The sequence below is a fragment of the Triturus cristatus genome, chromosome 3_1 (genome assembly GCF_964204655.1).
Source record: "Triturus cristatus chromosome 3_1, aTriCri1.1, whole genome shotgun sequence".
Classification (NCBI taxonomy): domain Eukaryota; kingdom Metazoa; phylum Chordata; class Amphibia; order Caudata; family Salamandridae; genus Triturus; species Triturus cristatus.
The window spans coordinates 717,250,506-717,273,629 of record NC_140583.1 but is presented as its reverse complement, the minus strand read 5'-3'; the positions used below and the strand labels follow the sequence as shown (position 1 = coordinate 717,273,629).

The window sequence follows — 23,124 nt, the reverse complement described above, 5'->3', positions numbered from 1 at the left end:
GTTGAATCTGCTTGCTGGAGGATGAGGTCTCTTGATTACCATCTACATTAAAGGACCCTCAAGCAACTCTACAGTTTCCTGTTCTCATTTCTGCATGCTCTTCACTTCATTTTGGCGATGACTGGAAATTTACCCAAGAGACCTCAACTTAACATTTTCTCTACAATCTACTTTGAAAAATGACATCTAGGTCTGGACTCTAATGCATTCCTTCCAGCGTGGTAGACCTGTTTTCAAGATCTGCCCTGCTATCAAGACCAAAAACAAAAACCTCCTACCTTCCCACTTTAAAAAACTTCAGAGATACAGCGCTTCATTTTTAACGCTGTCGGCACAATTTCGGCACAATTTCAGCTCAGCGGCGGAGACGTGTCTGATGAGTCTTCACAGGTTCAGCTCAGTGTTCGTCTCAAGCTCGCTTTGTTTTCAGCTCAGCGCCGCAGTGACGCAGAGTTAACTACAGAGGCCTACCAGTACTCCAGGTGCAACTTAGTAGCACAGAGTCAACGGCAGAGGCCTACCAGTACTCCGCGCGCTGTTGTCTAGCAACCCGTATTGACTGGCTGTGCCTCGCATCACCCCGTCGGCGTCACTGACCTCATCACCGCGTCATTTCCCTGCAGAAAGAAATTCCCCACTCTCACCACAGCGAGAGGATTGAACCTTGCGCGGTGAGCGCCTCACGGGTCTCACCACAGCGAGAGGATTGAACCTTGCGCAGTGAGAACCTCACGGGGTTTCTTTGCCGCCTACGTGTTCCGCGAAGGAGGAAGGTACTGTTTATTTAAATTTTTGTCACCATCTCACAGCCAGCTATCTCAACGGAGGAGGAAGGTACTGTTTATTTAAAGCTTTCCATAACCTTTTCGCTGATCTGCACAGCTTCTTTTCTCTTAAATCTGACATTCTGCAGATCGTGTATAAAGAAATAAAACATAACTCTCTTCTTGCTAGCATATTAATGTTTGAAAGAAACTTTCCTTTTACTTTAGAAGTGTACTTTATTCATTTCAAACCACGCTGATCTGCACAGCTTCCTTCTTTTGTTCATGAAAAATTGCGGCCTGTTTGACACCTGTTTGAAAGTCTATGTCTCACGCTGTTTGTCTACATTTTCAACTATATAGACTTTATCTATAGAAGTGATTCAATATCGGTTGTTTTATTATCTTCTCATTCAGTATGTAAATGATGTCTTGCATGTGTTAGAACCAGCACTCATATTTAACGAGGATTCAGTCTCATTTTGAATTGTTCACGCTGCTCCTCACTACTCGCTCGTTACTACCATGCAAAACGTCACCTCTCCTCCTTTCTTCCTTTCCGCTCCAGTTGAACCTCCCATACCTTGGCTAAAATAAAAAAGTTATTTGCTAATTATGCTAGGGTCTGTGCTACGTCCCTGAGTGCGGAAAGAAAGTCCGCTCTGTTTCTACATTGTTTAGGCTCAGAGGGACAGGAGGTGTTTGAGCACCTTCCGGATTTACCAGATAGTGAGGGCAACTCTCTCAATGAATATGAAATTTGCATTAAGAAGATGGACTTACATTACCTACCTAAAATGAGCATGATATTGGAACGGTATCATTTTGGGAAAAGAGTTCAAAGACATGATGAGTCAGTGGAACAATATGTCACCTCTTTACGCAAACTCGCTTCTACTTGTTAGTTTGGTGGGAGCTTAGATGAAAGGCTCAGAGATCAGCTCATGTTAGGTTCCTCCATAGATAAAGTAAAAGACGCGCTTTGGCAAAAAGATAATCCATCCCTTGAAGATGTTATCACCACTCTAAAATTACACGAGCATTTCAAAGCGTGCTCTGAAGCCATACGTAAAGGTGCAGATAGCAACAAAGGTTCTGACTCTGATGTTAAAGAGATAAAAACAGAGTCATCTCCAAGTTCTGATAAATCATCCAAACCTTCTCAACAGAGTGCTTCAGTTTCCTCAAAACTCACACGACCGAACTTGAATGCTAAGTCTTTCTCTGTAAGATGTTTTCATTGTGGAAATGCGGGACTTGTGGCCAACTTCAAAGACTGTCCTGGGTGGAAAACTATCTGCTCGATTTATAAAAAGAAGGGTCACTTTTCTAAGTGTTGCAGATCCAATAGAAGTCTAAAGAATGTAAGGGAGGTAGACCTTTATGACCAAGATGATGACAATCTAGTTGTATCCCAAATTTGCTGTCAAGTGATAGATGGGCCTATGGAAAAGGTTTTGATTGAAAGCAACTACGTTGATATGTTGTTTGATTATGGGGCGAAAATTACTCTAGTCCCCAAAATATTCTATGAAAAACATCTATCCACGAAGTGAAGTTATTTAAACCAGATATTGTTCCAAGAGGTTATGGTGGTCAAATCATAAATCTGTTGGGATACTTTATGGGATCAATAGACTTTAAAGGGAGGATTACTGCAGGCAAGTTATATGTCTCGATGAAAGGAGACTCCCTGATCAGTTGGTCTCATCAACGCGATCTTGGAGTTTTTCTAGACCCTAACGAATATCCTTCAGTCTGTTTAAGAGACCTTCCCACCATTGCCTCGATCTCTGATCACAACTCCTAGGTCAAAAACTTTCCCAAAGTTTTCGATAAAAAACTCGGGTGTCTTAAAAAATACTTACATCTAATCAAATTGAAAAGTAATTCTTTCCCTGTTGTAGCCAAAGTCAGGAACGTTCCTTTGTTAGTCAAATATAGAATGAAAAATGAATTAAACAAAGTGCTAGATAATGGTGTCATCCAAGAAGTTGAAGCCACTGAATGAATCTCTCCGGTTTTTATGGCTTGGAAAGCTAATGGAGAGGCCAGATTATGCATTGATATGAGGGAACTGAACAAGGCAGTGGTGGCTGATCATTATCCCCTTCCAAATATAGCGGAAATGTTGTCCTCTTTGGGTAGTGCCAAACATTTTTCCACGTTAGACTTATCGTCGGCCTATCATCAAGTCAGACTCCATCCCTCGTGCCAAGACTTGACAGCTTTCATAACTCCTTTTGGCACCTTTAAATTCCTTAGAATGCCGTTTGGCTTAATATCAGCCGCTTCAGTGTTCCAAAGTGTAATGGAGAGTATCTTACATGACATTGATGGGGTCAAGGTCTACCAAGACGATGTCCTTGTTCATGGTTCAAACCTGCAAGAACATGATGAGTGAGTAAATCTAGTACTATCTAGATTACAAGATTCAGGGCTTACTCTCAGGTTAGACAAATGTAAATTTGATGTGAAAGAAATCGAATATCTTGGACATTTGATCTCTGGGTCAGGTATTAAACCCAAACCTTCCTTAGTAGAAGCCATCTCTAATCTCAACTATCCTGCAAATAAGTTTTTAGGAATGGCAGAATTTTATTATAAATTTGTTCCTGGCTTTGCCTGGCTGTTTATTGTTGCTCAATAAACAGAGAAAATCAAGTCTTTGTTAAAAAAATGTAGTGAATTCACGTGGGATAAGTCTTGTGGTGATGAGTTCGATCTAATTAAAGATTGCTTGAATAAAGCACCCAATCTTTCTAGCTTTGACCCCATGAAAGAGTCCTACATCATGACGGATGCTAGTTGTAAGGGACTGGGTGCTGTGCTTTTACAACCTGGTGAAAAGGTAGACAACACGATTCTGTTCATCTCGAGACCACTTAGAGGTGCAGAATGCAATTACTCGGTTGTTGAAAAGGAGGCTTTGGCCGTGTATTGGGCTGTTCGAAAACTCAAGAAGTTTTTGTGGGGCAAAGTATTTTCAGTGGTTTCTGATCACAAACCCTTGAAGGAAGTGTTTGAGAAGAAAGGAATTGATCGTGTTTCTCATAGAATAAGGAGATGGGTAGTTGCTCTACAAGATTTTGATTTCACTGTTTGTTATTTGCCGGGAGCTAATAACATTCTTGCAGATTGCTTATCGAGGCTTGGTGGTACCACCGTATCTGATAGTGATGATGTTGACTCTTTTCTTGGGGAAGATTCTGGAGAAGATTTGAAAGTGTGTCTGGTCACTCAAGGTGTAATCACTGAAGAAGAATGGAATGCGGGGATGAGTGATGATTCTATTCTTCAACGAGTCATTTGTTTTGTACGTGACGGGTGGTGTGAAAAGCGTCTTTGTGACGAAGAGATTAGAGGTTTCTGGTGTGTCAAAGAGGAGTTGTCTTTCTCTAATGGTCTCCTTTTCAGGGGAAGTAGACTTGTGGTTCCTTTAGTTTTATGCAAAAAATTAGTGGAAAATGCACACGCTAGTCACATAGGCATCGCAAAAACGAAAGAAAGACTTAGGGAAACATATTGGTGGCCTGCGATGGACACCCAGATTGAGAGGTTAGTACGCTCTTATCCTCAGTGCGCCAGTAGTGATAACGTTCTTACATGTAGAACTCAACCAATGGTTGTGAGAAAGCAAGCGACTGGTCCCTGGGTAGACATAGCCATTGATATTCTAGGCCCAGTCAGAGTAAAATCTCAAGATCAGTATGTCTTTGTGTGTCTTGACATGTTCTCTAGGTGGCTTGTCAATTGTGTAGACTCATCTGTTATTAATTTTCATGACGATCTTTTTGTGAGTGAGGGGTTGCCAAGTTCTGTTTTGACGGATAATGGGGTACAATTTGTCTCCAGAGTAGTAGAGGAATTCTTGAGCGAAAGAGGAATAACTCACAAACGTGCAGCGTTATACCATCCAGAATGCAATGGGGTAGTTAAAAGATTTGTAAGAGTTCTAAAGGAGGCCATGCAATTAGCCTTAGTGTCTAATTATAACTGGGAGCAAGCCATCAAGAAGAAAGTGTATGAGTATAGGTTTACTCCCCATTCCTCAACTGGTGTCACTCTTTTTACATTATTCAAAGGTAGGGTGCCTAGCACCCAGCTGAATCCTCTTTGGGTGACTTCAAGAAGGTTGGAAGTGGGTGGTGCTGTCGACCAAACCGTGGGTTGGAAAGATCATGAGTTAGAGAAAATGATAAAAAGGAAAAATGTGTTTGATACAAGAAAGGCTGTAAAGAAAACCGTTGTTAAGGTTGGTGACAGGGTCAGGATATAACTTCCTGAAAGAAAGTTTGGTAGGTCTAAGTTTAGTCAACCAATTAAAGTAACTAAACTTCTAGGAAATGCGGTAAGAACCCAAGATCATAGAGTGTGGAACCTCAATAGAATAGCCAAATGTCCTCCTAAATGTAGCGAAGGAAATTCTTCTGAGATTCTTGCAGCTCCCACACTTTCTAAAGAAACGAGACTGGTTAGGTTGAAGAAGATTCCTCTTCGTTTTCAAAATTGAGTGTAAAGTGTTGTAGTGTTGGTCTCATGTCTTTCTCTACTGCTCTTATTCCTTTTAGTTTTGTTAATGAAAAGAGGGAGGTGATGTAGTGTTCAGACTTTGTTATGTCATACGCTTATGTCATACATTCTTTCTACCTTGTACATGTATTCCATTAGTGTTCCTTCTTAGAATTTTCTTCGTGTAGAATGTTACTTCTTGAATGTAGCTTCAGTTGAATCTGCTTGCTGGAGGATGAGGTCTCTTGATTACCATCTACATTAAAGGACCCTCAAGCAACTCTACAGTTTCCTGTTCTCATTTCTGCATGCTCTTCACTTCACACGGTCCAACAATTTTAAAGATTTTGAGAGTGATCTGGAGTCTCAATGTGAAGATGTATAACTAGCGATAGAATCTGGAGAGCAAGATGGTGAAGTGAGGGAGACTATGATGAACAATGGAAGTTCTGTACAAGAAATTACAGAATAGGTCAATTCAGGAGAGAAGAGGTTCAAAGAGAACACAGTATGGATGTCTGAATATATCACAGAGGTCACCGTTTTATTCCTTCTTATGTTTGTGTGGATGATGTAGTAATTCTTAACGCACATTCTGTAACTTTATTGTTTTTGCATTGAACTGTATGCTTTTTCTCTTGTTACACAGTTTTGTATTTCATTAGTTTTCCCTTGCATTGTAAAGAAGGAGGATGTGTTGTTGTTTACTTTTGCTTGTGAAACTCTCTCATGATGCGAACTCCGTATTCCAGTTTGGAATAATGTGGTGGACACAGTGACAGTTGCGGGGACAAGCCAGGAAAAGGAAGACACTTGTCCAGGTAGTGCACTTTTTAAAATAAATCTTGCTTAAGTAATCCCCAGCCTCATTTGATTACTTTACATGTGACCAGTAATAAAACTCTCATGTAGACCATGGCAGTAAGCTAGGGGAGAGTTAAAAATGCCCACCAGTCATTTTACAAGTCGCTTTTAATGCTTTGTTGATTTTAAACAATGAGAGCAGCAACTATCAGGATACTACATGTTGATTACATCATGGATTTCTGCAAGTTAATAGTCAGTGTAAGAGTACACAGAAAATATGTGGAGTGTTTTGGAGGTCACTGTGTTAACACAGGTTATTCCCAACTTTTACTGGTAAACCTGAAAATAAAGTGGCAATGAAACATTAATTGTATCACTGTTGTTTTACATTACTCTGGGACTCACCTGAATGTTTTACATGAAAGCGAATCCCATTTAAATATTAAACTCATATTTCCAGCAGATGCATTAAACGCTTAGCTTGCAGGTTACAGACAGCTCTATGAAGAGTCCTTAGCCTACTGCATGCTGAGTGAATGCAGCTGATACAGTAAGTGATGAATCTAAGTCAGGGAAGGTAAAAGCCTAATCTTGAAATGGATGCCATTATCATGCCATCTCCTTGCTTTGGATATAGTAGCAGGCTTCCAAGAGGTTAGTGTCTTGCGGCTATTTTCTTCCTTGTGCTTCATTTCTTTCTGTGGGACGATTCCAGCCTCGAAAGGAGGACAAGATGGTGCACTTCATAGAACTGTTAGAGTCAGGCCAAGAATCACTTGTTTCCTGGACCCAAAGGGCACAGCATTTAGAATTTACCATTCCTAGTAAACAAAATACAATCAAGCTTATTTATGCATTCATCAGCATATTTCCTTAATTATATTCTCGATTAACATTGAATCTTTTCTAATACAGAGACCACTCCTGTATCTCATAAGCAGTGATTTCATTCACATTCCTTTGTGACAATAAAAGCAAGATTATGACACCATTGTTCTCTTATATAATGCTCATTGCAAAGAGCAAACTGCCCAATACATTTCGGGATACACTCCCTTCTTCAGGGGCTGTTCTGTATAACCGCAAAAAATAAAAATGCAACAAATTGGCCATTAACATGGCAGCAAACACTGTATATGTTCTTTTACTTTGGTATAAACCATGCGTAGATCCGTAATCTATGACACATGTGAACCATAGCGATACACGTGTGGGTGTGTAGATATGTCTGAAGGTGATGAGGTAGAGAGAAAGACTATGTGGGATGAAAACGGAACAATCAACCATGTCTGCCACCATGTGCTCATTGGAAAGACAACATAAACGTGAACGATTATGTAAGATTGTGCTAAATCCAAATAAACCCAAATTAGGTTCTATTGTGCCACACAAAAACCATAAACAAATATCTAAAAAACCAGAGAATAACAATCCAACTGACTTACTGATTGTCAGTGCTGTCAACATAACTAGGTTTACAAAGCTGAAAGTAAACTATAAGATAATCACATTAATCTGTGTTATTTTGGAAGAAATAATAGCTGAATGTAGTTTCCATGTTTCAAGGGGACAGTACTACAACCTACCAATTATTGGCAGAGCCTCCTTGCGGATCACACGCCACATCTACAACCATACGTTCGAGCTTCTCTGCATAACAACAAGTAGAAAACGACAACTAAGAATGAATCCAACACTATGGACTCTTGCAACCTTATATTTAGTAATCTAGTTCCCTGTGGCCCCGCCCCCCCAGCGCGTACTTTCGCCACCCCGCTCCCGCCTTCCAGCTGCTCCTCCCTCCCACCTCCCCTTATATGGCAGCCGCTACCGTGATGAGGAGAGCGACCTTTGACCCTTTTATAGGCAGGTCGCTCTCCACGCCGCACAGCACCACCAGTGTGTGCTTCCCTTAAGCCCCAGCTGTCGCTGCTGAAGAGAGTTCGAGCCCCTCCTCCACCTGCAGGCTACCACCTGCGCCTCATCCCTGGTGGCCAGTGGTAGGCTGCAGGTCTGTTTTACTGTATTTGTATTGGTCCTGCCTTTTTTGATATTATTTCTTTCCTCCTTGTTCCCTGTGTTACTTCTGTGCCCTGTGCCCTTTTTCCTTCTGTTTCCTTTGTGCGTCCTTTCGCCGCCCCGCTCCCGCCTCCCAGCTGCTCCTCCCTCCCACCTCCCCTTATATGGCAGCCGTGCGTGGCTAAGGCAAGCCCGTCTGCGCCCGTCTGCACCTGGACCGCGCCCAGCACCAGAACCCCTGGAAACGCACACAAGGACCCTTCACCTGCCGGAACTGCAGCTTCACCAGCATCCGATCCGCAAATCCACCCACCGGGAAAGAACCCAACCATCTCAGATGCATCGTTCTTAACACCCGCTCTGCCCGCAAACACGCCGTTGAACTCTGGGACCTACCCGACTCAACCTCCCCAGACGTCGCCTTCCTGACGGAGACCTGGCTGAACCCCTCCTTGGCACCCGACATTGCCATAGCCATCCTGGACGGCTACAAGATCATCCGCAGGGATCGCACCAACAGAGTATGAGGAGGAATCGCCATCGTCCACAGGAACACTCACAGAGTCTCGACCAACACCGACGACACCCCCAGCACCACCGAACACCTGCACTTCCAGATCCACACTGATCCCAACACCACCCTCAGAGGAACCCTCATCTACAGACCCCCCAGTCCCTGACCACAGTTCAGCGACTCCATCGCCGACTTAGTCAGCATGCACGCCCTTGCATCCACGGACTACATCCTTCTTGAGGACCTGAACTTCCACCTCGAGAACAACAACGACCGCAACTCTACCACCCTGATCGACAACCTCGCCAACCTCGGATTCAGACAACTCATCACAACGCCCACCCACTCCGCCGGTCACACGCTTGACCCCATCTTCTCCTCTAGCTCGCACGTCTCCTTCAACCACACCACTGAACTCCACTGGACTGACCATCGCTGCATCCACTTCACCTTCTGGAAACCTACCACGCACAACCGCACCCAACAGATCCCCCGCCGCTGCTGGAGCAAAGTCACCGAAGACCAGCTAACCACCACCCTCGCCCGGAAAACAACTCGCCGACCCCACCGACCCCGCCACCCGCAATGGATCGACGACTGCACCAACACCCTCGCCCCGTTCAAGAAACCCTCCACCTTCTTCCATCGCAAGATCACTGACATCCACGACAGCTTCAATGCCACAAACGCCCCGACAACCACCGAGACCTCCATCTCCACGGCCACCATCCGCACCGACCCCCTGCTCGCCTGGGCCATCATAAACAACGACAAAATCATGAACACCATCCACTCCGGATCTCCATCATATCCACGCCCACACCACACCTTCAACAAAGCCAGCACCACCATCGCACCCCATCGCACCCCATCTCCAGAAAGCCATCAACATCTCCTTCGAGACAGCGACCTTCCCGGAGAGCTGGAAGCACGCCGAGATCAACGCCTTACTCAAGAAACCCAAGGCTGACCCCAAGGATCTCAAGAACTTCCGGCCCATCTTCCTGCTCCCGTTTCCGGCGAAGGTCATCGAGAAGACCGTCAACAGACAACTGACCCGCTACCTCGAGGAGAACAGCATCCTGGACCCATCCCAGTCCAGGTTCCGCAGCAACCACAGCACCGAAACTGCCCTCCTCGCTGCAACCGATGACATCAGGACCCTACTCGACAACGGAGAAACCGCGGCCCTCATCCTCCTGGACCTGTCAGCCGCCTTCGACACTGTCTTCCACCGCACCCTACGCACACGCCGCCACGACTCTGGGATCCAAGACAAGGCTCTGGACTGGACCACCTCCTTCCTCTCTGGCAGAACCCAGAGCGTCCGCCTCCCCCCTTTCTGCTCCGAAGCCACCGAGATCATCTGCGGCTTACCCCAGGGCTCATCCCTCAGCCCAACATTGTTCAACATCTACATGGCACCGCTCGCCCACCTCGTCCGACTGCATGACCTCAACATCATCTCCTACGCCGACAACACCCAGCTGATCCTCTCCCTCACCAAGGACCCCCTCACCCCCAAAACCAACCTCCACGAAGGAATGAAAGCCATCGTTGAGTGGATGAAGAACAGCCGACTGAAGCTAAACTCGGACAAGACGGAAGTCCTCATCCTCAGCTCCACCCCCTCGGCCTGGGATGACTCCTGGTGGCCGGCGGCACTGGGAACAGCTCCAACACCCACCGACCATGCACGCAACCTAGGGTTCATCCTCGACTCTACTCTCTCCATGACAAAGCAGGTCAACGTCGTCTCATCCTCCTGCTTCAACACCCTCCGCATGCTCCGCAAGATCTACAGGTGGATCCCCACCGAAACAAGAAGAACGGTCACCTAGGTCCTCGTCAGCAGCAGGTTGGACTACGGAAACACCCTCTACGCAGGAGCCTCGGCCAAACTCCTGAAACGACTCCAGCGCATTCAAAACACCTCTGCTCACCTGATCCTCGAAATCCTTTGCCGCAGCCACATCACACCCCACCTGAAAGACCTGCACTGGCTCCCCATCAACAAGAGGATCACCTTCAAGCTCCTCACCCACGCACACAAGGCACTCCACAACACCGGACCGGCATACCTCAACAGACAACTCAGCTTCTACACCCCCAACCGCCAGCTCCACTCCGCCAACCTCACCCTCGCCACAGTCCCCCGCATCCGAAGAGCGACCTCCGGCGGCAGATCGTTCTCCCACCTCGCCGCCAAGACCTGGAACACCCTCCCCATCCTCCTACGGCAGACCCAAGACCTGCTAACCTTCAGAAGACTCCTCAAGACCGCCCCTCAGCGCCTTGAGACCCTCACAGGTAAATAGTGCGCTTTACAAATGTTCCGATTGATTGATTGATTGAAAACTCGACATAGCAATTTCATATCTGTGTTTGTATATACTGTAAGCTGTCTCTGTGTCTCTGTGGTGCGTTACGAATGTCTCGGCACACTCACCCATATTTAAATCCCGCAAAGGCAGCGTTTTGCACTATGGAAAGCAAGACAGGATGAAACAATATGCCTTCTAGATACCCGGTCGCGGTTGCCATATTTAAATGTGTAAGACTGCGAAAGGATCTATGATTCCAACATGTACCATATTCGTACCCTTAATAATAAAACTGACGCAATATGAAAAAACGAAACATTTGGCTCGTGTCTATTGATGGAAAAAAACTGAGTTTCAAGAACCAGGGTTTCTAGAGGATTTTCTGGACATTAAGGATGCTTCCCTTATGAACACTCATACAGGTCAAACTTGGAGAGAAAGACTGGCATTGTAACTTTATAAATGCCCAACACCAGAAGCCAGAGGAAGACGATGCTAATAGGGGACACAGAAGACATTCACATAGAGAAGGGCATCACAGGATTGTAGAATCTGTGGAGGGAGGCAACAATAATGCCTGCTCAACACTAAAATCTTCATTGAGGATACTGGGAATACAGAATGTGTTGACCAGGAACCATCAACCATCGATGCACATAATAATGGCTGAATTATATCCTTTCATACCAAAGGGCAGGGGAGGCTTGAATCCAAATCTGTGACTGGGTGTGAGTGTTTCAAAAGTTTCATTTTATTTGGTGATGTTGCTATGTGCGCCCTAAGTGTCTAAGGGTATGCCCAGACGTGGGTACCTTCCTCGCTGCGCCACCTTATTCAAGCAAACATAGCTGATGAGGGCTGAACTATTCCCATGGGGAGCAGGGTTCAGACTGGTTTGCATATGGCTGAGCCCAAACAGGGGTGAGGTGGTAAGCAAAATAATGATGGATTAAACCCAGGTCTGTGACTAGGGGTGAGTGTTTGAAAAGTTTCAGCACTCTGTCCATCATTTTATTTTGTGATGTTGCTATCTTCTTGGTCCCATGCATTAGAAGAATCATCCTTGCCAGATTCAGTGGATATAAAAGTGGAAAACACTTTAAAACTAGTCCATGACAGCCTCTAACTTTGCCGTCAGAACTGGGACATGATGTCTATGCAGTCCAAAGATTATTAAAAGACTTCCAATCCTTGTTTGACTGTTTGCAAGGACACATTCAACTTCTATAGTCTTCTGCAACCTTGTCTGGGGATTCTGTAGCAGATTGAAGGCTCATGTGGTTTCAATTGTGGAAGTTATATGGTGACCAAAGAGCACTGATACAATGTTTACCATTTCTGTGTTCCAATTTATTTGCCATCGGTTGAATTATTTGATACAAAAGATGCTAAAGAAAATTCTTTGCTCCAGCCTTTCCTATCCCCATGTTCGAGAAACATTTTCTCTGGTGTCATGGTCTACAAGAAGTGTAGGTGCCTCAACATCCTTTTCGCGGCCGGGCACATGACCGTGATTGCCTAAAAATTGCAGTCCCAACTTAAGCAGCAGCAAAAGCTGCATTGGCATGACTATGGAAATTTGAAGGTGAGGGGAAGAATAAAGAAATTCTGTCCAAATAGGAAACACCTATTTCAGGAAAACTGTGTGGTGTCCATTGTCCAAGATTGCTATTTTCAAAAGTTCAAATGTTCTCCTCCAAAGCCTATGTTTCGTCACACACCTCCTCCACAAGCAAATGTTCAATAGCATTAGCTCTTCTCCAGGGAGTATAATTAATCCTAGAAAAAAGGAAAGGTGTGCCAGTTCCTCCCAGTCAAAGACATTCAAGAGTATACTCGATACAGATTTTGCTGCCTAAGTCAAACTGAAAGGTTTAGCCAGGGCAATATCCAAAGGAGTTGAATGCTTATGTAGGCTACACTCCATTCAAAATGGTGAATTTGCAGTACTTAATTCTTTTAATATCTAAAGCTGGTTGTGGAATGATGCTGTACCTCCAGGATGTTTATTTACATGTACCCCATTATCCTCAAAGTCAACGATTTCATCGCTTTGCAGTAGAAAATTATCAGTTCCATGTCCTTGCTTTCTGCCTCTCCTATACTCCAAGAGTTTTCACCAAGCTATTTGCCTCAGTGGTTGGTTCTCTTCAATTAAAAAGAATGTTAAGTGTTTCCCTACCTTGACAATTGCTTAATATCTTCCCCATGGCTGCTTCTTTGGTAGGACCATCATCAAAATTACTTATGTATAAAAAGTATGAATCATTGCCTCAAATAGCAAAGAATACACCAAAACCAATGAGTGTGTTATCCTGGAATGTGGCAGGACTGAAAAATATAATTTCAGACTCAGATGCTAAATCTTTTCTATTCTCTCATGACATTATATGTATGCAGGAAACATGGTGCAAAGAGGGAACTCCTTTTAAAGGCTATAGAGAATTTTTCAACACAGCCCGCAGACAATCTACTAAAGGCCATGCGATGGGTGCTCTATCCATCTTTTTAACATTAAGAAGGTATCAAAAGCATCAATTTTTCCGACAAATCATCAAACTTCTTTTTGCGTCATAATTAAAAACTGGATCCAAAATCCATTTCCAATTAGTTTAATTTTATTAAATGCGTACTTTCATCCAGCAGCTAGGGAAAAGGAACAAAACATCAAAGCCTTGGGACTTTAAATAACAGATGTTAGACAAATATATCCAAAGGACCATTTATTATTCCAGGGGATTTTAATTTAAACTTGATGGAAAACTCTTTTCGAAATTTTTCCTACAGTCTTGTTGATTCACGCTGTTTAATTCCTTCTCAGATCGTATCATCTCAAAGATTTCAGTCTACTGGTCAAGCTCTCCTAACCTTCCTAGAGAACTGGTATCTTTGCACCTTAAATGGCCGCTAACCTGAAGACCAGCCTGGCCATTACACACACTTTACCAACCAAAGCCAAACGGTCATGGACCAGGCCCAGACTGGCCGTAGCGGGCACTGGGCATTTCCCCGGTGTGCCGCCAGGGTTGGAGGCTGGCTTTTTGGGCCACTGGGCCGAGCACTTTGCCAGGGCCGGTTTTAGATCCCAGTCCGGCCCTGCCTGGACTACACTTTTTGCTCAAATTCATTGTTCAAGCACGTCAATTCGTTTTGTATTCAAGTACGCTGCGAAAGTGACGGTATGCCCCAGCGATTGTTATTAGACCATCAAATCAATCCACTCATGATATTACAGACAATTGGCTCACAAAGTAACCAACTAAACTGGAAACAAATCAAATGGTCAGTAGATACTGTTACAAAATATTTGTGGCAATGTCAGATCCTAGATGGTTGGGGGCCATTTATGTGCCAACTTATTTTAGTTCTTTTTTGCTCGTCCGCTCATGGTCCAAGTCAAGTAAGATCTACTCAATCACAACTATGGTATTAAAGGGAACTCAAAAACCTAAAGAGAACATTAAATAAGAAGATCAGACTATTAAAAAACTTCAAAGGATATATAAACGTGCTATTTGGTAAGCAAAAAAGAAATCCGAGGAAGCATTACAATTGGAGCTATTCTTAGCTTGCAAAACGAGAAATGTCTAAGCCTTTTGGTTTATAATAAATCGGTTAAACAATAATACCACTATTTTACAACAGAAAGAATATAATGTGACTGAGGGCAGTTGGCTCACTATATTAGCAATTTATATCAAACAAAAACAAGCTCGGCCACAATTCAAACTTTATATTCCCAGTCGGAATAACCACAAAAAACTCCAAAGACACCCAAGAGCAAACTTACGCACTAGCTGAAACGATAACTACTAAGAGGAGCTTCTCTTGGGTCCCCTCTTGGGACATTTTGCGTACAATTGCGGATACTTACTTACTTTCATCTTGTGCATGCTGGTTTTCAGCACTGAGTAAAAAATGTGACATGTATCATTGTAAGGTTGTGTTCTTCTGTCGATGTAAGGAGATACATTGGTTATGTTTGTACCTTGCAGCCTTGAAAAAGTCGTGGGATATTGCCCCTGAGCAACGAAACACGTGTCGTCTGCTACTGTTCGGAGCGCTATTTCTCCGTGAAGACACACAGGAATAAAAACAAGAAAGACTTACATGTGTTCCGTAAATTTCTGCCTAATGTAATTTTGTAATCCACGAGACATTGCTTTGACGTGTGCTGGGGATTTGTTAAATTTAAGATAACTACTAAGAGGATCGCTATCTTAATTTAAAAAAGTAGAGCTGAAGGTGCTCCGGGACCGAATGGCATTCCTGCCTCAATTTACAAACAGGACTCCGATTTCTGGTTGCAACTGCTGGAACGACTAATTAGAGCTCCTTTGATTAAAGGCTCTATTTTTGTGGATTCAATTTTGCACCCAATTCATAAAAAAGGATCAGTGGTTAATCCCGAAAGCTACCTTCGTATTGCTCTCCAAGATGTCGAAGCCGAATATTTCGCTTCCCTGCCACTGGAAGATCTAGAAACCTGAGCCAGTTCAAAACAACTGAGCTTTAGACCCATGTTGGGATCTACGGATAATCTCGTAGCAATCAGGATGCTAATATTAAATCAAATACAGAAAAAACAACTCATTTACATCTGTTTCATAGACTACAGCAAGGCTTTTGACCATGTTCAACAAGATTTACTTTGGACAAAACTCAAAAACTGTGATATACCCGATCCGTTACTTCTAGGAATTCAATTGCTCTACTCTGAAACGTGGGCCAGAGTTAAATTAGATAACAAACTAACGGTCTCCAATAAAATAAGAATAGAGCAAGGAGTGAAACAAAGGTGTGTTCTGGCGCCAACTGTTTTTAATCTACTGATTAGAGATTCGGCTCCTATTTTGAATGCTGTACTGAGCGACGAGCTTAAATTAGGTCAAACTCACATATCTTCACTTCTCTACGCTGACGATGTAGTACTTCTGAGTCAGATAGCCAGGGGTCTTCAAAGATTACTTGATGCTTTATCTTTACATATCAACATAAACGGTATAACGATAAATTTAGAGAATACTAACGTTGTGATTTTTGGACGGAAAAGGAAGAAACAAGCTACATTGAACATCAACAATCACCATCTGTCTATTGCCTCTAGAGATAAGTACCTCCGCTCTTGGTTAGATGACAAGAGTGGTCAACTAATTCATGAGAACTCTCTTAAATCAAAGTGTGCGTCCCTACTATTTGCATTTCAATCCATTCTCAAACATACTAAACAACCTACTTTAGAACCCTTGTTATAAATAATTAAAGCCAAACTAATTCCTACATAAGCAAACGGCTCGGAAGCCTTGCCGGGGAAACTAGGCTGCTTCTTGAACAAATCTCAGAGCCAAGTTATTAGATCCCTATTCAAACTCCCAAATCATTCCGCAGATGCTCAAATTAGATTAGAATTTGCATTGTGCAACCAAGTTTTAGCTCAAAAAGCCTGTGCCCTTAAAGACCTATATGCCATACGCTCTGCCGAATAAGGAATGCTGAAAGGTTTGACCTGGAAAGAGGTATCGCTAAAGAACCACACAGTAGCCGAAGATTCTTGGTCGATTCCTTTTCATGAACAATTGAAAGTCAACTCAACAGCAAGAATATGGAATTTGAACCTTCCACATCAGAATTTAAAAAAAGAGCTAAAGTGATTAACACGAAAGGCATCATTTGTACAGGATTGTCGGATCTTTACGGACAGGAAACATGGGCATTTGATACCAAGAAGCTACAATAAAAGAGGGATTCAAGAATACTTAATAGGTACTTTTGCTGTGCACTATAAAATTAAGTTCTGTTTCATCAGGATGGGAAATTTTACATCACTCGACCTTTTACCCCCATGGTCGACAGGTCCAATATCAACTTTGTGTCGGCTGTGTGCTCAGGCTCAAGAGAGATCTCATCTACTCTGTATTTGTCCATCTTTAATCAATGACCGCAGGAAATATCTTCGCCAGCTATGGATTTCACAAGGTTCTTGCACAATTCAAGAGGAGGCAGTAGCTTTCCTGCTCGATAAGGCTCACTCAAAGGCCATTTGTAATTTGATTAAATTCTTACAAAATACAGGAAAGCAACTCAGGACTGCTAGTCTGCCAGACACTTGTTGAATGTGACGATGCACATTTTTTATTCGCTTGCAGGTATGTGCCTTTGCACCTGCAGTTTGACAGTATACATTTTAATAATTGCGATATATACTTATGAAATATGATTCATGGACAATCAAATAAGTTTACTTATTCCATAAAATATTTTTTATCAATTATGTATCATTATTTATTTATTTTAAAGTTAATTACAGTCTTTTTTCTATGGATTTTTATAATGGTCTTTAATTCTATTTTTCTACATGTAAACATGTTTTAAAATGGGCCCTGAATCTATAACCCGAACTGCCAAGCCATGTCTTCCCTAATGAGGGGTGGTACCCCGCAACAGGTCCCAGGATGCTTGTTTCCGGTTCAGGGATGACCTGGCTGAGCAGTTCGGGCTGGACTGCTCCCATGATGCACAGGGTCAAGACTGATTTGCATATGGCTGAGTCTGAACTGAGGTGGCGAAGTGAGCTAAAGAATGATGATGGATTCGACCCAGATCTGTGACTGGGGGAGAGAGTCTGAAAAGTTTCAGCACTCCGTTCCTCATCTCCTTGTGTTTGCTTGGTTCGCCCTAGGTTGGCAGGGTATGCCCAGACGTGGGTCCCTTTCTCACTTTGCCACTAGATTCAAGCTAGCCTGGTTGATGAGGGCTGTTACCCCCAAACCGGTCCCAGGATGCTTGTTTTTGTTTCAGCGTCCATCATCTCCTTGTGTTTGCCTTATAACTAGAACACAGAAATAAGCAAACTGTTTTGGCCTCCAAGTGGGCCCTTTCTTTTACTTTTAAATTCCTTTAACCGGGGGCTGCAACTATGGTGCGGAGGTGCTGCAGCACCCCTAAAACAGCTCACAAGATTCCAAAAGGAGATTAATCAATAAAGATGCCTTTCAATTCCTTTTCACCTTGTAGCATTTTCTCAAAGATAGAGGTCAAATGTCAGGCAATGTCCTCTGACAAACTGCTGCTTATTCTCAGGGGCGTAGCCTGGTCAGTAAGATTGTGGGGTGGGAGGGTGAGTTTCAGATTTTCGGACAATCAGGCTGGCATATAATGTTTAAATACATTATAAGCAAGCAGGGTGCATGAGAGGGGCCTAAGGGGCGGTGGAAAGGGAATGGAAGGCGGGTAGGTAGGAGTTCTCCGGGAGAAAATACAATATTGGGTGAGAGAGAGAGTGTGCGTGTGTTTTTGTCTGTCTATATCTAATAATTCCTGCTGAAATCGGACTGACATCTCACAATACTCGACGGAAAGCACCTGTACCCAACTATTTAACAGAAAAAAACATTTATTAGGGGGGTGTAACAACCCAAACAACCCCCTCCCCCCCACCCTGAAGCTACACCCCCACTTATTCTGTTTTTACGGTGGAAACTAGTGTTTACTTTTCTTTTCTCATGCCGCAAAGTGAGTGAATTGTACAACCAAATGACAATCCCTGGGGCACAAAGAGTGTAAAAGGAGAAGGCTGCAGAACATCAAATGTTTTCCAACACAAAAAAATATTAGAATACTTGTAAATTAATTTTACAGGTACTTCAGAACTTTTCAGCAGCAAGTAAAGAGCAATGACTACAGAAGATAGGTCAAGTCAAGTATTGGAAAAATATAGTTATAAATGAGAGATATTTTTGATTCTGAAGTGTGATGGAAACAAAGGCGTTAATTGGATCTATACAAACCAAAACACTTTACTACTGGTGTGATAAATATATACAGAAACTACATTTCCACACATTGTGTTCACGATATATAGGTCGAGCAGTAAAACTGCATGCCTGATGCAAATGTAATGGCCATTTCGGTGGGAAAATGTGTTCCCTGTAAACCCCCTCCATGGCTGCATGGTTTCTTCCTACGTTTGAGACGAAGGGCCAGATGTACGACCAGTTTTTGCGTGCGCAAACAGGTTTGCGACTCGTTTGCGCAAGCAAAAACCCCACATGGCCATGTACAAACACTTTTTAGCGAGTCACAAAAAATTGTGACTCGCAAAATAGTGTTTTGCAACTCACTATTATGTAGGGGAGTCTCCTTCCTAGTAGCGACTCTCTAGCCATGTATGAATGTTTTGTGACCGCAGTTGCGGTCGTAAAACACTGGCAATTTACTGCCCTCTTCAAGAGGGTGGTAATGGAGTCTCAAATGGGAAGGGGTCCCCAGCGGACCCCTTCCCCTTTGTGACTGGCTCTAAAAATATTTTTTAAGGGCAGGCAGTGGTCTCAGGGCCTGCCTGTCCTTAAAAAATGAAACAAAAACTTTTCTTTTTTTTTTAATGCATCCCGTTTTCCTTTATGGAAAACGGGCTGCATTTTTTAAAAAAAGAACTGCATTATTGACAAGCAGTCCCAGACATGGAGGTCTGCTGAGCACAGCAGGCCACCATCCCTGGGAGGGCAATCCATTTCCAATGGGGTCGCAAATTGCGAGTGCCTCATTAATATTCATGAGCCTTGCATTTTGCGATCCCATTGGTTATCACAATCAGTGTCTCTGACACTGTTGCACATTCCAAATTGCGACTCGCAATTTGTGACTCGCAATTGAGCGCAAATTGCGAGTCGCAATTTAGAATGGTCGTACATCTGGCCCAAAGTGCTTAGTAAAGAGTGCACCACGGAATGCATATTACAAAACGATTCACCTGCTGAATGGGAGTGACTCATTTGCTACCTAATATGTAGCGCTTTGATTTTCCACAAAGTCTCTGATTTCAGTGAAGTCACACTGATGACATCATCCACACTTCTAAAATTGTTCCAGCACCACTGATTTCCTTGCCTCGTCAGCAGCAACATCATTACTAAAGAGGTTTGCTATTTTTCTTACATAATAAGATTTAGATAAAACCCTATTTGAGGTAAGGTGCACAGTTTGTAAAAGTCATGACACCTCTGGTAGGAGTGTCTGAACACTACCGCTGTTCTTACCTGGTATTCCATGTCGTCCACAATGCAGACCGCCTTTCGTGCTGTAGAGGGAGGGAAACAAAGTTGAAAAACAGAAATCCTTATTAATAGAAAATAAACATTGGCCTCCAGGATGGAGTCTGCCATAAACACAAGAGTACTGTGCAGCGAGGATCCCTTAAAGAACAGTACCAAATTGTTAATGAATGGTTGTATAACTCATTCCTACAAAATATTGTAAGGGTCAATCTACATAGCGAATTTCAAAAGTTAGAACTCATGACAGAAGTTGCCCGGATAGCCAGGTGGAGAGCGGGGAATATGGGAATGATGGTGCAAGAGAGACCCGCTGTGCCTGCGATGTATCACTGTATTTTGCACATGCAAGGCTAGCAATTCGCAAGGGCGCAATCAATTAAATACATTTTGTGAGTATCTTTTTATAAAATGTGGGTTGTCACTGCGAATCGCAAGTAGGAGTGAGTGTGAAAGTGTCTCCCCTCCTACTTGCAAGTTACAATGATATGTGTCAATGGTTTGCCACAGCATTTGTAGTCATAACACTGAAATGACCAACACTTCAAAGGGGGTGGAAACTGATTCGCAAAGGGGAGGATGTCCCAAGGGGACCGATTGGCTAATGCAGATCACATTGGTCACCTTCGGGGAGAGGGCAGTGTTCTCCTCAATGTTTTCCTCAATAGGAAACGTTGTCTTAAAGCAGCAGCATTTATACTTTTAACAGACACAGACTGCTTTACAAAACTATATATTTCTCTTTTGGGAAAGCAAATGCAAGGATGGTGGTCTGCCGCTCCATGCAGGCCACCATCCTTTCATTTGCATCCATTTACATTTTGGGGACCTGCCAACAACTATTCATTGGACAGGCCGTTTTCTGGGTACCCTGCCAATAAGTATTTTGCAATGCTATAGGTCACATCACAAATTGAATACCCATCCACAGACCAGTCGGTGCTCAAAGTGCACACTGTGGTTTGTTAATGCGGCCCCTTTTCTATATTGTAAACTATAACACGTGCTTGTTCTTGCACAGAATAGTGACACAAAGTCATGTCAGAGAAAAGCAGACTTTAAAGGCCCTAATTACAAGTGACGTGGATTTGGGCGTGGTTATAATTGGGGTGCGTGTGGGGGGGGTATATTAAATTTCTTGGCACTTGAATAAGGATATTCTGAATTGTTGTTCCTGGAACGGGATAAACATTCGGACCCGAAGATGCCGGGCCCAAACAGGGGGCCTGTGAGATGCTGGGCTGGAAGGCTGGTGGTAGGGAAAGCACAGGAGGCAGGAGGGAGTGTTCTTTCCTCTCTCGTGCTGCAGAAGAGGCTCGGTCAAGGGCTAAAGCCAAGGCGGTGCTGCCCTTTCAGTCCTGCTGCATTTGATTTTCTTGCAGGTGAAAGCAGGCCTGGTGTTGCTGCACCCCAGAAATCTGAGTCCAGGGGTGCCAGGCCAGTTCTGATTGGGTGGAGCGGTTTCCCCCTGGGAGTACCAGTCTGTGTGCAATCGGGACAATTACTAGAGCAGGCTCCTTAACTCCCTATAACACAGGCACAAAGTGCTCACCTGCTCTACCGACCCTTGTATTTTCATCCAGATGGTACCGGAGCGCACCTTTGTTCTGTTTCAAAGAGTTTAACTGTTCATTTGCCTCACTTGTTTCATTTCTCTTCGTTACAATACTACTTCTGATTACTTAATGGAAGTAGGACTAGATGGAACCTTTTCTCTTTCAGATCCCATGCCTGTCATGACCTCCGACTCACTCTGTAACCACTGGGTGGGGCACATCACCTACTTGCATCCCCGTCTCAAAACTGTCCTGGACGCGCCTTTACTCTTCGGACTCGAGACACTTGCCTCATTTTCGACCAGTTACCTCAAGGGCGTCTCTAGCACCCTAGAGGCTAATGCCACCTGTCAAGACCTGAAGACCCCTCACCCTCCCCTCCAAAAGGAAGAAGATGGAGTGGTTAGGAAGGAGAGAGGAGACAGATTAAGATATGGGCAAACAAAGGGGTGCTTGGTCATGGGTATGGAGGAAGAAGGGTGTATCTGAGAGCAGGGAGGGCGAACGAGAAAGGACCAATGAATGACAACAAACAAGTGAGTTGCTAGGGTTAGTATGTCAGATGATGACGGGGAATAATGCGAAGGGAGAACATAGGATGAAGGAGGCAGGATGAAGAGAAGCAATGGGAAATGGAAGAAGAAGAGTGATGTGAGAGTATGTAAGGAAATGAAAGAGAGCCAGTGACAGGGACAGGAATGTGGATGAGGTGTTGACAGAAGAAAGCAATAGAGATTAAAAAGGGAAGATGGAAAGAGTAGATGCCATTTGTTCTGAAATACAAAGAAGCGGAGAGAAGAACTTGGAGGTGGGATGCTGAGGGATGAAAAAAAAAGTGAGGGGAGAATTAATGGCGTTGAAAGGAGGTATGAGGAGTGGAAGCTTGAATCGGCCCTGCAAAAGCAAGTATGATGAGGAGGTATTAGACAGAAAGGCAAAATATTCTTTTCAAGATGTCATGGTGAAAGACTTATGAAAGAGAAACAGGGTGGAGGGACAGGAGTGGAACTGTTCTGAAATAGACATTTTGCTCTTGTATGGCAGTATATGAAGTTTACAGCAGAGACATGCAGCAGGGCAGGAGCAGTGCTTCAAACACTATTCAATTAAAGTGTAAGACTTACTGCAATTATAGAATGGACAGCATTGATTCACATCCATGTCGCCACAGGTGAGTTCGAAGCCTTGCGGGCAGCTCATCATAGCACCGCTGCATCCCTGAGGCTTGCACACTGTACAGAGAAGAAATGGACCAATCAGCAGATTAACAGAGAAGCCCTCAACTAAACGAGACAATCTTCAGAACGTAAACGTGCCCTTCTCCCACAGCTGAGTCTGCTCTTCAGCTTGGTTTCTTTGTGTGCCCAGAAGCTTTCTGAAGGCGGAAATGACACATGGCCGGAAGGTTCCGTATCAGAGCAGCATTGGAAGTGCCTCTAAATCTCTTCCACTGATGTAGTTCCTCAGAATGCTGCGGGTCTAAAACACAATAAAAAACTCGTCTTCCCACTGTGCCCTAGAGTGTATTGATGCCGCCAGATATTTAACTATAGCCATCTAACCCGACATCGCCCAAAT

At 43.7% G+C, this 23,124-nt stretch overlaps 1 protein-coding gene across 1 annotated transcript in view; it reads right to left on the bottom strand.

The window, feature by feature from the left end:
* Nucleotides 1-23,124, bottom strand: part of LOC146860841 (uncharacterized) — a 915,295-nt gene that overhangs the window by 147,190 nt on the left and 744,981 nt on the right. Inside the window, exons 35-36 of the mRNA XM_085646176.1 lie at nucleotides 22,671-22,778; nucleotides 19,976-20,016 (exon numbers count right to left, since the gene is read on the bottom strand). Of these exons, the coding sequence (XP_085502302.1) occupies nucleotides 19,976-20,016; nucleotides 22,671-22,778 (149 nt within the window). The remainder of the gene's footprint in view (nucleotides 1-19,975; nucleotides 20,017-22,670; nucleotides 22,779-23,124) is intronic.